Source organism: Daucus carota, chromosome 8, assembly GCF_001625215.2.
Source record: "Daucus carota subsp. sativus chromosome 8, DH1 v3.0, whole genome shotgun sequence".
NCBI lineage: Eukaryota > Viridiplantae > Streptophyta > Magnoliopsida > Apiales > Apiaceae > Daucus > Daucus carota.
Window position 1 is genome coordinate 14,929,179 of NC_030388.2, and position 16,416 is coordinate 14,945,594.

General features: G+C 30.7%; 2 protein-coding genes across 2 annotated transcripts; both read right to left on the reverse strand.

The window, feature by feature from the left end:
- Positions 1-7,478: 7,478 nt before the first annotated feature.
- LOC108197647 (probable F-box protein At4g22030) lies at positions 7,479-9,098 on the reverse strand. The gene has a single exon (XM_017365321.2). The coding sequence runs from the start codon at positions 8,914-8,916 to the stop codon at positions 7,624-7,626; it is 1,293 nt and encodes a 430-aa protein (XP_017220810.1). The 5' UTR covers positions 8,917-9,098; the 3' UTR covers positions 7,479-7,623.
- Positions 9,099-10,051: 953 nt separating this feature from the next.
- On the reverse strand, positions 10,052-14,050 carry LOC108197145 (peroxisomal membrane protein PMP22). The gene is made up of 7 exons (XM_017364661.2): positions 13,856-14,050; positions 13,593-13,691; positions 11,374-11,475; positions 10,985-11,060; positions 10,688-10,758; positions 10,525-10,610; positions 10,052-10,401 (listed from the first exon to the last, which is right to left on the reverse strand). The coding sequence occupies exons 1-7, from the start codon at positions 13,925-13,927 to the stop codon at positions 10,335-10,337; spliced, it is 573 nt and encodes a 190-aa protein (XP_017220150.1). The 5' UTR covers positions 13,928-14,050; the 3' UTR covers positions 10,052-10,334.
- Positions 14,051-16,416: the final 2,366 nt, after the last annotated feature.

Below are 16,416 nucleotides of genomic sequence, written 5' to 3' on the forward strand. Positions count from 1 at the left end.
AGGTTGTGAATGCTAGCTTTTATCACAGAGTTTCCACTTCATTTCTAAACACTTTGGTAACGGGTTAATGCTCTATTTCGTCACTGTACTAGACCAAAACTTTCAGTTGGCCTACCGAGTCAAAAAAAATTTCATTTACATAATAAAGTATTTAAAATCTTTCAATCACGAGATTAAGCACAAAAAACATTTCAGCGCCGTTAAGTATGTGTTTAACTTTAACGGGTTCCGTTAACTTTAACGGAATTGCATGTTTTCTCTGCTGCATTGCATGTTCTAACCCAGGAGAAAAACCAAGCAGTCCACTTGCTCAATAGATCCGGTAGCAGACCTCACGAAGAGTTGCCATGTGTATATATATACGTGTTTATGTATGTACTGGACTGATTAGATTTTGTTGATGGTTTGGATGGAAAGAAAACAGAGTCGGGAGGGGGCTGTGGCGGCTATTTCGCTGCCGACGACGGTAAAAAGAAAGAGAGAAGGAGAGGCTGTGTGAGAAGAAAGGGGGGACAATGGGTGGTGGGCTCGCAAGGGGAGGAAATTGAGTGGGAAACTGGCGATGTCAGTAGGCCAACTGAAAGTTTTGATCGAGTACAATGATGAAATAGAATATTAACCCGTTAAAAACTTAACGGAGACTGACGGAATGGCCTATTTGAAAGTTTTTAATGGTACAATTAGTTGATTGAAAACTTTTTTGACTCGGTAGGCCAACTGAAAGTTTTGGTCCAGTTAAGTGACGAAATAGAGCATTAACCCTTTGGTAACTTATAGGTTTACTTCTCACTTCTAATCCACTTCTTTATTTTAAGTAAGAAGAACTTATTTTAAATTTACCCAAACAGCCACATGGTGCAATATATATATATATATATATATATATATATATATATATATATATATATATATTATAGAACGGCCACATGGTGCAATATATATATTATAGAATGAAAATTAACTATATAAGAATTTGTTTATTTGATCTGTAAACTGATATAATAATATATAAATGATAAATGTCATATATGAAATAAATAGAATTGTTTTTTTTTTTTTTGACAAATATGACTTATAGCCTCAATATATAGCATCTGTGTCCACAGTGGATAAACTAGCTCTTAACCACTTGATGAGTTATTCAACCTGCTCAAATAGATATAACTCTTAGATCTGATATTATAAAATATATAACAGTGCCCTAACATTTAAAATACTTTGAAAGTTTTAGAATTTGAATAGTCAATTCTCGTATTAAAATTAATTATTAACTTAAATAAATAAAAAATATATTAACTATGAAAGTCCACTCAGATTTAGCATATGTTAAAAAGTTACTTATTAGGTCAGTATAACTTAAATCTCCCCGAGTTAACGGCAACCATACCTAACAGATATTGTTAGGATAGATGATTAAAGTTTATCGAACACAATAAATGAGAAAATAAATAATATAAATAATTGATATGAAAATTTTCCATAAATGGTAAAATAATAAATTTATCAAATATGAATGTATCACAAAATTGAAGTCGCTCCCTCACTCAACACTCTTCAATACAAACACCTCAACCTCATGATCATAAAGGTTTTCTCTTCGCTATCTCTTACATAACTCTTTAAATTTTGCAATATATAAAACTAGTACAAATAAATATATTTACAAGCAACACTAATATTCTAATTTTAATTTCAATACCTATATATGATAATTACCATATTTTACTATCTTGGATAGAATCCTTCTACAATTAACATTTTCATCAAAATAAAATTGTCTCAATTATAATAAATAAATAAGATAACTTCTCAAATTAGGTTTTTTCTTTAAGTACTTATTTACTAATTGAGAAGGACCCCAAAAAATCCTCCCTCGACTCAAAAATCCTATAATTTCAAGTAAACCTGAGAATCTTATCTTTTTCTCATCTTCGTTGCTCCAATACCATCTAAAGAATCGAGTTTCTGCTTGTTCATCATCCCGTGTAAAATCAAGCTTTTTCATTTATACGTCTTAGAACTTCGTCCTCGTCCAACAAATCTATACTCTCTTGATGCTAACTCGCTCAAAGATATGCATGTGGTAAATTGAGAATTTTCTTCCTCGTATAATCATAGAGTTTAAGAGAAATAATTCAAATTCTTTGAACCTTCATCTTCTCATCATTCCTTATAATCATATTACCAAAATTTTCATCCGTGCACAAAGTCTCAAACATCAGTCGATCTATATATATGTGCATAGGAGTAGGAGTAGCAAAATCACCACCCATTCTAATTTATATGTTAATGTTTGAGTAACAATATTCGTACTCATCATTAAAAACTCTCTATCCTCCATCACATATGTAGAGTGCACATCATCAACTTTGTTCTTTCTCTTCATTTCTTTAAAAGATCTCAAATTCTTTTAAAGTTTTAATGTATTATAATATTGTAGTTGTTACCTCACTCAATACTCTTGATCAATACAATAGTTCAACTTGATCAAAAAAGCGTTCTCTTATTTATATCACACACAACTCTATAATTTTTGCAATACATAAAACTCTTATAAATAACTATATCTATAAGCATCACAAATATTCTAATTCTAATTTATTTCAAATTTAATTTATGATAATTGTCATCTTTTTTTATCTTGAATAAAACCTCCAAAATATTATTTAATATTAATATAAAAATATATTAAATATCACAAATAAAGTAACTTCTCAAATCAGAATTTCTAACTTGTTTACTCCTTGTGTCCCATTTCAACTGATATTTGACTTTTTGACACATATCATGAGGTGTAAAAAAATATTATCTACACTCAATAAAAAAAATTCAATTTTTATATCAAATAAAAATTTAGACTCTAAATTTTTATTTGATATAAATTTTATAAAGAATAATTATGTGTAGATGTAATTTTTTAACATCACAAAATACGTGTAAAAAAAATAAAAATCAATTAAAACGGGACAGGAGTAATAATTTAGAATCACCCTCGTAATAACAGGTCTGTATAACTTAAATTTTCCCGACTAGCGCTCCAATCTACATGGCTTTGAGGTCATAGAGGTTAGTATAGCTTACATTTCACCCACTTGCACGCCAGCAAGGCAGCAAGCTCATCAACATCGATTTCTTTCTAATTTCTATTAGCCCGGCAGATAGTACACTTGAATGGTTTTTTGCTATCCACCTCTCGCCTCTCTCTCACTACCACCAAATATACTACACCTCATCGTCATTCTTATACGGTACATCAACTAAAAATCATTTGGTTAGGGCAAACCCAGCAGTGATCCAAAGATCCAAATTTGGGGCAGATTATCCCAAATTCTTCTCGTAAATTTGGATCAGTGAATAGTACTGATCCAAATTTGGATCACCACTGTTCACTGATCCAAATTTGGATCACCTACTTTATTATAAGATAATGATTTTGTTATTTCTATATCTTTCGTTTATTGGACTTAAAATTAATTTGTGATTATTAATATTAATTAATAATAGTTTATAATTAATATTAATAAAATTAATTAATTTCAGCTTCATTTCCTTGATTTTGAGATCCTTGAGTTTCATCTTCATTTCCTTGATTTTGAAATACTTTGATTGATGTTAAAAAATAACTAAATTAATTAATTAAATATAATATAAGTAGTTATTAATGATTAAAAATCAAATTTAATATAAAATTTATGTAATATAATATACAAAAAGTAGTTTGGATCAGAATTTGGATCACGCTGCTGGAGTTGGTTAGAAATTTGGATCAGAATTTGGATCAGTTGGTGATCCAAATTTGGATTTTTGGATCACAACTGCTGGAGATGGCCTTATATATACAACTTTTTTGCTAAATTCCTAAGCGTTAATCAAGAGTAAAATAAGTACCATAATAATATATTTTCATCTCTAACCATCCTATAAAAAAATATTATGAAGAAAATAAAATGTTATTAATTTCAATAAAACATTTTTATTTATCAAAAATTAAACCAACTTGTGATGTTAGCTCTTTTCTTTTTTTTGCTATAGACCTTATTGAACATCATCACTAATCATATTAAGATTATGGGGCCGTTTGGCTGAGTTTAAAAGAATTGACTTATGACTTAAAGTAAAGAAGTGGATTATAAGTGGAAATTTAATTTAAACTTATAAGTTATTAAAAGTGTTTGGATACCGTAACTTATAAGTTAAGTATTTCAATTAGAAGAAGCTACGATCTAAAAAAAAACGCTAGATTTCCTCACTTTTTTTTGGGCTTCTTAAGCCTCAATATATAAGTACTTCTTTTGATGTGCCAAACGGTCTCAATTTATCAGAATCTCACTTTTATATAGAAAAAGTCCAGAAGTCAGCTAGCCAAACACCCGCTATATATTGTACTTATAATAATTTAAATTAATAAAAATATGTTATTTAAATATATATATATATATATATATATATATATATATATATATATATATATATATATATATATATATATATAGCCAACCATTATAAACAATACTATTGAAACATAAATCTTTGCGATGTTGAACAAATTTTACATAATCAATATTTTGCATCTTTTTAACCAACCATTTTAGCGAATACTCGATTGGAGTAAAATTTACATAATCAATGTGTTGCATCTTTTTAACCAACCGTTTTAGTGAACACCATTAAAAATGCTCCCATGATAATTGATAATTACATAGTTTAACGAGAGATGTGTGGGATTCCTCCCGATTTCTTACAGATCTGTAAATGTTCGACAAATATAATCATTCATAAGAAGTTGGCTATAATTATAAGGGGTGGGTGTGGTTGGAGTGTCAATTTTGAAAAGATTGGCTATAATTTTTATTTATGGTATGTCAACTAAGCTTTTAGCTAAGGGCTCTTCATAGTTGGAGATGCTCTAGCTCCGACAATTATTTGAGAAACATCTAAAAGAGTTATCGAAAGATCAACATTTAAACCATGACAGCATCTCGCTCAATCAATATCCTTATATAGAGGAGAAGCGAAAGGGCGTGTAGGTGGCGCCTCTCAAATATCTTCATTCTATTTTTTTAATTTTCTGAAATTTTTGGATGAAAATTATAAAAAAAAAACTACTTTTTTTAGTTTTTTTATAACGTAGGAACCCGCAGCTGCTACCCTTCGGGTGCGCACTGGGTAAACCCACGAGCTCACGTAATAGCCTGCAAAGTACGTGAACCAAGGTAAACCGCACTTACGCGACAGGGTCTGATCGAGAAGAGATAATCACAAATTCTCGATATATTGGAAGCAAGTTTTAGAACTACTTTTTTCAAAATCTGGAATTTATCAAAAATAAAATCTACCAACCTTCTTTAGTATCAAAATTATTGGAAGCAAATCTCAAATTATGATTTTAATTTCAAAAATATCAAAAATAAAAATTATCTTATGTAGTTTCGAATATATATTGAAACAAAGTTTCAAAACTACCTTTTTCAATATAACAAAAATAAAAACTACCTACCTTAATAAATATCAAATCACAATTTGAAATTTCTTTTCAATTATTTTCATACCGAAAAAGGCTTACTTTTCTTCCGAGACTATGACCATAATTTTGGAAAAGGTATATATCAAAAATAAAAAAATATTTATTTTTGATAAACCGGTCTTTTTTCAAATCAACCCCTATAAATTGAGTTCAGACATCATAAAATTTAACATAAACAGATTTTTATGCCTATTTATCTTTTCCGTCCAATACAATAATGAGTTACAATATGCTAGCTGCTTTGAATGGCGATAGAGATGATTGACTGATAAGAGTAAGAGTTTGTCGGACGTGGGAGTCGAGAAATCCAAACACGGGAGAAGAATATAGTCTTGACATAATATTGATGGATGAAAAGGTCATTAAATTAACTATTAGTGATATATGTTTGTTGGTTATTCTCTTATAATATTTATTTTGTTCATTGGAGATGTCTGTTATTGACTTATTGTTAATTTTTATATGATTTACTTTGTATATAAGAAAATATTATTCATGCAACACTTCTACAATATCTGTTTGTTCGGTTCAAGCACCTTTAAGTGAACGCTGTTTAACAGTATTAAAAAAATAAAGGAAGAATATACATTCATGTATTTTTTTTTTCCCATACTAAATATAATTTATATATGTGTGTATCTATATATATATATATACACACACACTTACGAGATCTTAAACTCCATGTTTATATATAATATTATTTTTTATTTCTATTTATATAGATGATGTTGTTTGCTTGACATACGTGGGTGGTAACAAAATTGTTAGTGGCGGGTGAAAAGAATAGAGATCTAAAAATCGTGATTGATTAGTAAGTTATTGAAAAGTTGCTTTAAATCGTTAATTACATGTAGAAATTTATTTTCATTTTTCACTCATGAATTATAGTCCAATTTTGCAATTTTATATATTAATATTGATATTGCATGCATCGAGATGTTTATAATATAAAATATATTTTATTCTACAGATATTAATTTTGAATCATTAATATAATTTTTATAGGCCGCCGCAACGCGCAGCTTCTCAATTATATACATATATATATATATATATATATATATATATATATATATATATATATATATATATATATATATATATGGTCGAGTTTGCGTTAATCAACGGTGGTTATATATATATATATATATATATGAGCGGTTTGGCGGAGCTTTTTTTAAGTGTTTTTGGCCCTTTTTTAGTATTTTTAAGTTATTTTCACTTTTTACATATTGTTTGGCAAAAGAAGCAGAAGTGCTTCTTTATTCTGTAGTTTGTAAATTTTAATATATAATAAATTTCATTTATTAATAATAAATTTTGTATTTTAATGATTTGAAATTTTTTAAATCATATTCTCGAGGTGAGGCAGAGTCGAACCCGGGGCACCCGGGACAACAGAAGATTGGGCTATCCAATTGTGCTCATAAGTAGAGTTATCTTGACACTTTTGATAACTTACAAATCAAGCTCTTTTAGCACTCATGATCATTTTCTAAATTTTCAATACAATCCTCAGCATTTTATTTCACAATTGACTTCACCTTGAGGAGAGTTGTCTGAGTTTTCAGTTCAGTATAATCAACACTGACTAGTATTTTAGTTGCATGAACAAGAAGTATATACATGTAATCTCCATGCCAATGTTAATTCTAATATTCACCAAAAACTGAAAGAATAACTTTACGTGCGTATGGTTATGGTTGATCGTGCAACTGTACTATAGCTCCATCAATAGAGCTTGCTGCAAAACTCTTGATCAATCTGTCCTTTATCACCTCCATCTCTTAATCCAAAATTGATGAACACTAGTTTCCGTCTTCATAAAACATGCATACAGATGAAATGTTTGGAGTTTTTCCCCTACAATATAGTCCAAAATATTATACATATAATGTCAGGACTCCAAGTTTTTTGTTTGAATACAATTCTAAGTAATTCATACACAATATACAAGAAATCAAATTTTGATTTAATTCCAAGAATTTACAAAGAAGGGAGTATATCTTTAATCTCCATGTTAATGTTAGCTCCTACATGTACAAAGAACAAAAGAATAAACTACACTCTTGATCACAAAATGAACTAGAGTTGCATCAAAAGAGTTTGCTTCCAAACTCTTCATCGAACTGTCCTTTATCAGCTCGGTCTCTTAACCCTGATAGACTCCTTCCCAATTGCAAGGCCACTTTCATTTCCAGAACTTCTCCGTTTTCTCTCCTCTCTACGTCCTTCTCCTCCAAATTTGATGTTATGTACTCCTCCATTTCTTTAAATATGCCTGCATTACTCCTATACAATTCAAACACCATTCCCACTTGTCCACCGTGTTCCAAAGTGTTTGCAACGCTAGCCATTCCTCCAGCCACAATGCCAAGAACAGATCCCACTGCGCCAACAGTAGGATTTGAAGAGTTGCCCACAAGAACACTACCAACAGCAGCTAACCCTGTTAGTAAAGGACCCGAAACAGCCAACACTTTGTTTAGTTTTAAAGCTTTTTTGCCCAGCCTAATATAATCGGCCTTATCATGTTTCCCCAGAACTCCTACTATTTCCTTCAGTTCCTTTTCTAGCCTTTCACTCCATCCGTTTTTATACATTCCATTTCCAAGTCCCTTTGCTTGTTTTCGCCTTTGTTGAGGCCACCACACTGCAGGTTCAACTGCACTTGGGAATTTCTCAAGCATTTTTCCTAGTAATGGAAGTGGGAAGGCTTTGTCAATAGCCAATACTTTCTCCATTGCTTCTGTTACATCTCGAGTCGTTGGATTACCAATGGCTATTGTCGTTTTAATCTGGCTGTGGAGTTGCTTACACAATCTTGTCGCGTTTCTTTGTTCCTCAGCCAATTGAGATGGTTGGATCTTGTTCATCATAACTAGCATTCCTGCAGCTGCCATGAATAATAAAGTGGAAGACATTTTCAAAGATAGTAAAGCCGTTCCATCTGCTGAACTTGTAGCTGCTATGCCAACCATAGTCGTGGCTGCAAGTGTAATCGTGTTGATCGATGTTAACAGTAAGCTGTTCCAGTTGTTTCTCTGCTCACAAATGTTCTTATGCATCTCAATTCTGTCAGCTACAGAGTCCATTATCGCATAAAGCTTAGCGATCACAACCGGATCAGAAGAAGTTTCTTCATAAGAACTCAAAGGAGAAGTGTCTCCGGGATGAGTTTGTGTGTAATTATTAGTACCTCTTCTAAAGTCGATCTCCTCCACATTAATACCTCTTTGTTGAAACTTTGGAAGAGACAAAGAGCTTAATGCGTGTTTCGGAATATTTATAGAAGCTCTTGTTGTCATGCTTCTCTGGCCATTGGTTTTCGTTGACAAAGAAGAACAAGAAGTGGAACACAATAAAGTTGTGGCTTGAAGGCTTGCCATGATGTTATGAACAAAAAAGAAAACTTTTTTTCTTGAATTTCTTTGAAGTTTATAGAAAGTTTTAGGGAAGTTTTATATGTTATTCACAGAAGTTGTTGCTAAGAAGAACTTTATGAAGAAAAGAATTGAATTGAAGAAGAGTTTTGGATGAGAGTTAGTAGAATGTTTTGTTATGATGGATTATGTGGTAGTAGGTTATAAATAGAAAAAGAAATTGTCAACTATTCAACTTTGCAAGTTTGAACAGTTCTATTATGTGATAAATGACAAGCTTCTTGGTAGTTGCATGTCTCTGTGTTAACTTGAATTGACTTTCAACGCGATAATGGAAATGGGTGACGAAGTAAAATTTTGAAGCGAACAATTCCAACTACTAACAAAGTAACAATGACTTGTAAATATAAAAATGCATACTTTCTGGCTTTTCTGCAATCCTAGCAATTGTCATCTTATCTATGCACTTCAATGATACAAGAATAGAATTGAAGGAAGTTTGAGGTGTTATTAAGTACTACATGTGCTATAATGTAATTGTAGTTTGAGGTGATAATAAATAGTATATGTTTTCTTTACAAATAAAAAGCTACAAAAATTGAATTATAGAATACATCATCACATATTAATATTATAATATATAATATATATACAGATAGGTGATAGAAATGTTATTATTTATACTATCGATTTAATATAAAATAATTCAAGACAAATAGGGAATGAGTACAAACAAAATAATTTTTCCCTAACAAACTGAAAAATATAAAATATGAATATATGACTTAAAATTTATCAAAATCACATATTAATATTAGAAAAATATTTATATATAGATAATAATGTGCCTACTGCGTCATGAGATTGAGGAAGACTGAGGGAGTATTATTGTGTAAGAAAAATCTTTAAATTTTAAATAAACTTTGAAGCTTTAAAATCCATAACTTCATTCAAAGTTTCCAAAATTTTGACAGGATCTACTTTGGCAGGAAAACATGACTATGAAAATTATTGTCGATGTACTGAGTAACTGAGATGATAATTGGTAGCATGATCATGTTTTCCTGCAACTAGTACTCGTATTATTGAACTAAACATTTACAGAAAATCAGTGAAATCAAGGGAAAATGCACTTTAGGAATTTGTAAAACAAGCTTTAATCAATAGAGTGAAACAATTTATCTTATAAGTTACACATACCTTATACATCCCAAAAAAAAAAACAAATCATAGCACCATACCTTGAATCAGAGATCTACCATTATTCAGCTTATAAATCAAGCTTACACATGTGTAACGAAATTTTCACTCTATATGCTAATTGAGCTATGGCGTCAAGAAACGCATACAACTCAATTCGCCACTTAAATAGTACATAAGACTAGCTTGAAGGTTGTCTGTTACATTATCTCCCACCCATCTGCTCAAAGCTGCTTGATTGCTGGAGTTGATGTCACAGCCTTCGCAGCTCGTACACTCAAGAAGATGCCCCTTCAAGATTTTTTGAAAGAAAAGAATGGAAAACAATCGTCAACTTCTTTACTAGAACATACAAAATTGTAAAACCCGAGAAAAATATGTCATTAGCAGAAAGAAATTGTGGTGGATACATACCAGCAACATGCGACGGCACTTTGAACAATGACACGAAACTGCAGTGGGACATGCTGGTGATTGATCCACCCTACTACCGGCCAAAACTGCATTTAACATACAGGATATTTAGTTTACAAGTTTATATGAAGTAAAGAAGATATAATACAACTCAGACAGTTACCGTCCATGCAGCATACTGGACTGTTGGATATTCTTTCTTGATTTTAGTTTTTACTTGGTTCCAGGGCCTTCCTGCAGGGCATGTATAAAATTAGACAATAACAATTACATCAACGAGATAGTTGGAGTTACCAGATTAGTCTATCTCCAATTTTCTAATGTAGATTTGGCACTAAATTCATTGATCTTTGTCAAGATGCGATAGGCACTGGGGTGACATAGCAGATAACCATACCCTAAACTGATTTTGTTTTGGAATCAAGAAATTATAAGCTGAAAAACATTTATGCTCACTTACCCTCAATGATTGATCCGTAGTATATCATAAAAAGCAAATTGTTCCAAGGAGAAGAAGTTAACTGTTCCACCAAGACCTGAAATTATCACTTAGATCACATCAGCTAAAGGATGTTATTACAGTCTGAATTGCAGTCTGAATTATTCATGTCTGTCACAGAATTATAATTAAATTTTACAGCAAACAGAAAATAAGTTAAAGTTTAATCCATGAGGTAATAAACCAAAACTGGTTTTTTATGAGGGAACTGAACAAGTGAGACCCCGTTAGTTGCCAAAATAAAAAATAAGAACAAGAGTTCAGACTTGACATTGATTACACAAAATATCTTAGAAAAACTTAAAACATTAAATACACTGATTCAGTTAAAAAAAAAATTAATAACTTACCTTTTTACCAACTGTTGAGGGGTCTTTCTTCCCCTTGAAAAGTTTGTCCAACAAAAGATGAAAATAGTGGCCAAATGGTCCAAGATAGAGAAGACCAAAGAGCTGCATTAAACTGTGTAAGTATTGGAAAATAACAATTCACAGATTTATTAAATAATCAACATATGAAATTAGGATTAAAAAACTGATCACAAAATTAGCTTTATTAGATCCAAATCCAATTTTTTTCAACTTGGTACCTTAGCTACATGGAGTACAAGGAGATAACTATAAAAAGGAGGGAAGACAAAAGATGGCAGGTCATTGTTGCATTAGTAAGGTAGTGGATGATTGCCAGACAAGATCACTAGATCAAACAGACAACGGTAGAATTTTACCACCTTTTCCTCTTCATTACTGCTATTTTTTTATTCATTTGGTTCTCTGCCCAATTTATGCATCTTGACAGATGTAGACAATTCCTACTTACATAGAATTCTAGGTAAGGATTTAGAAAGTTCAGATGACCTTTTCACTATAATTAGTATTCCCTCTGTCCCTTTTTAGTTGTCACATTTCTACTTTTGTTGGTCAAGTTGACTAACTTTTGACCAAAGATTATAATTCACCTTTAAATTATTTAAAAAACCGAAAAGTACATCTTAAAGTAGATTAAAAGTTATTTCCGGTGACATATTTTTTTTATTTTTTCAATTGATAAAATATTAATAAATTTCAGTCAAACTTTGGTCAATTTGACCGGCACAAAACCAAAGGTGACAACTAAAAAGGGATGGAGGGAGTACATGATACTGGCGCTTACTAGTATAATATAACTTGGAAAGAAACAGGTAACCATCTTGTACTACCCTTTTTCTTTAAACAGATAACCATCTTTTATTGCATGGCAAGGAGGGAAAAGAAATGCAGTGTGTTTAAATTGCTATATTTGTCATTACAGTTGATTAGCATCATAAAAGCAGCTGCAGCACTAAAGTAATCATTGGTAATCTATAACAAGGCAAACGAAAAGGTCTTATATAACTCCTACCAAAAAGGACACTTTATATACACTGTAACACAGGGTAAAAATATACGGGCAAGTCTTTGACAGCATCTCTAAAATAAGTGAAAACAAAAAGATTATTCCATAATAATATGCATTCATACTGAAATATTGTAGAGTAAAAGAATTCACGCGCAGTAAAGATGGGATTTCTAACATTATACAGCACAAGCTATCAGCTCCACCCATCCGAGATACGGACGAGCTTTTAAAACATCCTTTGTTTAGTACACTGTTGAGTGTTGTAAATAATGTTTTGTATAAGAAATGTAACACAAAGCTTTTACTACCAGGTTTTGGAATATGCATGACATATTGAGGCATTTAGAAGGCAAAAACAATTTCAAATGTCATTCTTTTGGTGGAATGCTGCAATTTGAAATATCTTTGCAACACTACCAAATGTTAAAATCACATTAACTAGAGTACAGCGAGTCTGCAAAGAAGTGAAGAAAAAAGGACAAAAATAATGGAAATGGACTTAATTGGTGAAGTATTATGGTTGTGGTTTTTCATCGACACTAATTTCAGGGGACTTGCAACAAAGGGGAGAAAAAATATTTTTAGTAAAATCTAATATTCTCAATCTTCAAACCTTTTTAAAATCCACTCCATCATATTATACCCAACACAGCAGTCATCTTATTGCATGGATTCAAGCCAGTATTAAAGATCATAAATTTACATTGAAAACCAAACTATAACATTGCTGTAGTCAATGACTAGTCTCAGCAAACAAAATATATAAACTGAAAGCATATTAAAACTTTAAAAAGTTTGTTTATTTATGCATAGTTTAAGTGTATACTAGGTCAACGGACTACATCAAGTTTACAATCAGCTGTAAATAGTGAGCAAGTCAACCCCTGTCCCCTGAACACTAAAATTTGAAAATATCATAATAACATAACCAATTTAATTTAACTGGATCATACTGGCCCTGGGATAAAACATCAAACCGAGTGTGAGCCGAAACCAATTTTTGTCTGTACAAGCTTAAATCAGAACCCGAGACCCGAATATGACACCACAACAGATGAAACTGAAGTTCACCCGCAAACACTTATTCATCATAATTCAACTCCTTTGCAATCATAGATACATATTCATTTTGATCAATCTAATCAAGTTTCGATGAACACCATGATTGACATAAAGAAAGAAAAAGCTATACCACTTTCAAGGCAAGGCGTCTCAGCTGAAGCTTCTTTATCCCAGTAATCTTCTGTGAAGTTATATCACTAATTGCCGACAACACTCCAGCAGTAATTGCCTACAAAAACAAAAATCCTTCAGAAAACTAAAACCATACACATACAAACACAATCAGACCCATTTCACAGAGATCACTAACATTTACAAAACCCCAATTAAAATCAACATAAAATAATCACAACCCAATTTTAAATATCTAAAACAACAGCAAAAAATACAAACCTTGGTTCTCAAAGGGTGCTTTTGAAGCTGTAGAAGATACTGCTTGAGTCCATTTTTAGCTACTGACCCCATTTTTGATTTCTTGTAATTTCTGTCAAGAAATCAACAAACCCCCCCAAATTGAGTATTGGAACGACTGTTGTGTGTTTTTGGTAGTACATGTGATAGTTTTTGTATGTATTTAAGAGCGGTTCATTATTGACTTTCGTTAGAGTTGGTGAGATTGTAAATAATCATATTTTACTATTGTCTCCCTCCCCCTTGATGCGTGTGAAAAATTAAAATAAAAATTATATTATTAAAAAATATATTTAGTCGGTTAATATGCAACTTTCAGATTTTAAAAATAATGAATAGATGATTTGTAATATTTAGTTAAAGACTAATTTGACTTCTAAAAAACCAAAATAAACATATAAAAGAGGACGGAGAAAGTACAACTTATAAAAAGATCAATTTTTTCATAGTGTGTTATAGGCACATGACAAATTCTAAAATATATGAGTAAAACTGATTTTGATTTATTGTTATTTTTTATTAATAATGATCAATTTCTGCATATATAACAACAATCAAAACAATTTAAATGAGTCAAATATATAAAATTTAGTGTATAACATTCTCGCCCAAACTCAACAATAGTCATGTTCCACATACAATCATTAGCCATGGAACTTTATAATCCTTATCGCATTTCTATTATTAGTTAAGGTTTTGCGGTAGAACTGTGCATAAAAAAATATCTTAATATATTATATTTTGAAATTATTTTTGAACACACACTTGCAAAAAATATAAAATATAAAATTTTGAAAATTTATATAAAATATAAAATTCTGCAAGAGAACGTTACAAGATTCTGCAGCAGCAGAACGGCAGGTGTAATTTTATTTTGGGGTTAATTATCAATTAAGTCACTTATTACACTAGAAAATATCAAGTGGATCACTCGGAAATTTTTGGTCTCATTTGAATCACTCAAGTCATAAAAAAAATATCAAATAGATAACTCTAATATCTTTTCGAGAAGTAAATTTTATTTTTCATCGAGTTCCACACATTTTTCTTGGCTGCTAGTACAATCAAATGAAAGGTTATGAATTTTAGTATTTATGATAATATATTCAGATTTTAAGAAATTTATTTAGTATTTATTTGATATAAATCAAACAAAATAATTGTAAAATCAAAAATAAATAGTAAATAAATTTCTTAAAATCTGAATATATTATTATAAATACTAGAATTCATAACATTTCATTTGATTATAATAACAGCCAAGAAAAATGTATTGAACTCAATGAAAAATAAAGTTTATTTCTCGAAAAGATATTAGAGTTATCTATTTGATATTTTTTATGACTTTAGTGATTCAAATGACACCAAAAATTTCCGAGTGATCCACTTGATATTTTTTAGTGTAATAAGTGATCTAATTGATAATTAACCCTTTTATTTTGAGCATCGCTTATTTGTTAAGCGCGTTTCACCCCAACAAACCCAAAGAAGATCGGTATACAATTGATGGGCCCAGTAATTTAGTTGGGGATCTGATATTAAACTTTGGTAGGCGGATCAATTGATTATTGGACTTTTTCGGTCTCTCCTCTATTCGGACTCTGTAGGCCTTTTCCCGTGGGAACATAACTGTTTGGTAGTTTGACTTTTTTTTTTTTTTTTGACGGAGTTTGGTAGTTTGACTTAAGTTAAAATATTATGGGGCCGTTTGGGTGAGTTTAAAATAAGCGCTTCTTGCTTAAAATAAATAAGTGGAGTAGAAGTTAGAAGCATGATAAGACTTATAAGTGATTAAAGTGTTTGGGAAATAAGTAGAAGCCCTGAAACAAAAGCTAGCATTCCTAGCTTTTTATAAGTGCTTCTTGACTTATTACACAAACGGTACGAATAAGTGCTCTTAACTTATAATCCAGAAGCTGGACTTATAAGTGCCAGCCAAACACCTACTATATTAGAATTCCAAGTTGGATCGCAGGAAATTGTTATAAATTGCAGAAGTCAATGGACCAATTGGAATGGTTAAAATATATGAAAATGTAAATATTTAAAATGACAATAGCACTGACTATTAGAAATCATAGTTTTGTATTTTAAATCTATTATCTTAAAATTATTTTCATATCGTTCACAACAAAAATAAGTTTTCAATGAAGTCAAACTACTTTTTCTATCTTTTCTTTAGAACCTAAATGTTTTAATCTTAATAGTAATTATCTTAGAGATGTTCCAATACAAAGTAAAATCTTCGATTATTAGTTTATTGACCAGAATTGCAAAAATGATAATCGTATAAAATAATATGTACACGTATGACAGATTATTTAAAACTGTCTTGAGAAGATATATATAATGGTCATGTTCCTCTTGGAACCATTAGCCTAAAAACATTCAGAACCTTCTAGTATTAACAAGGGTTATGCAGTCACTACACTTGCAAAAAGTGTCGTGTTTATATATTTTATTTTAAAATTATTTTTGAACACACATAACAATGTAAAAAAATATGTATTTAGATTTAGATCATGAAAATCTATTTAAAATTT

Excerpts from the sequence above, each read along its gene's own strand:
- LOC108197647 (XM_017365321.2), bottom strand. The coding sequence starts at position 8,916 with ATGGCAAGCCTTCAAGCCACAACTTTATTGTGTTCCACTTCTTGTTCT.
- LOC108197145 (XM_017364661.2), bottom strand. The coding sequence starts at position 13,927 with ATGGGGTCAGTAGCTAAAAATGGACTCAAGCAGTATCTTCTACAGCTT. Across the intron at positions 13,692-13,855 it reads AGCACCCTTTGAGAACCAAG|GCAATTACTGCTGGAGTGTT; the intron begins GTTTGTATTTTT and ends TTGTTTTTGTAG. Across the intron at positions 10,611-10,687 it reads TCCAGTATGCTGCATGGACG|TTTTGGCCGGTAGTAGGGTG; the intron begins GTAACTGTCTGA and ends TGTTAAATGCAG.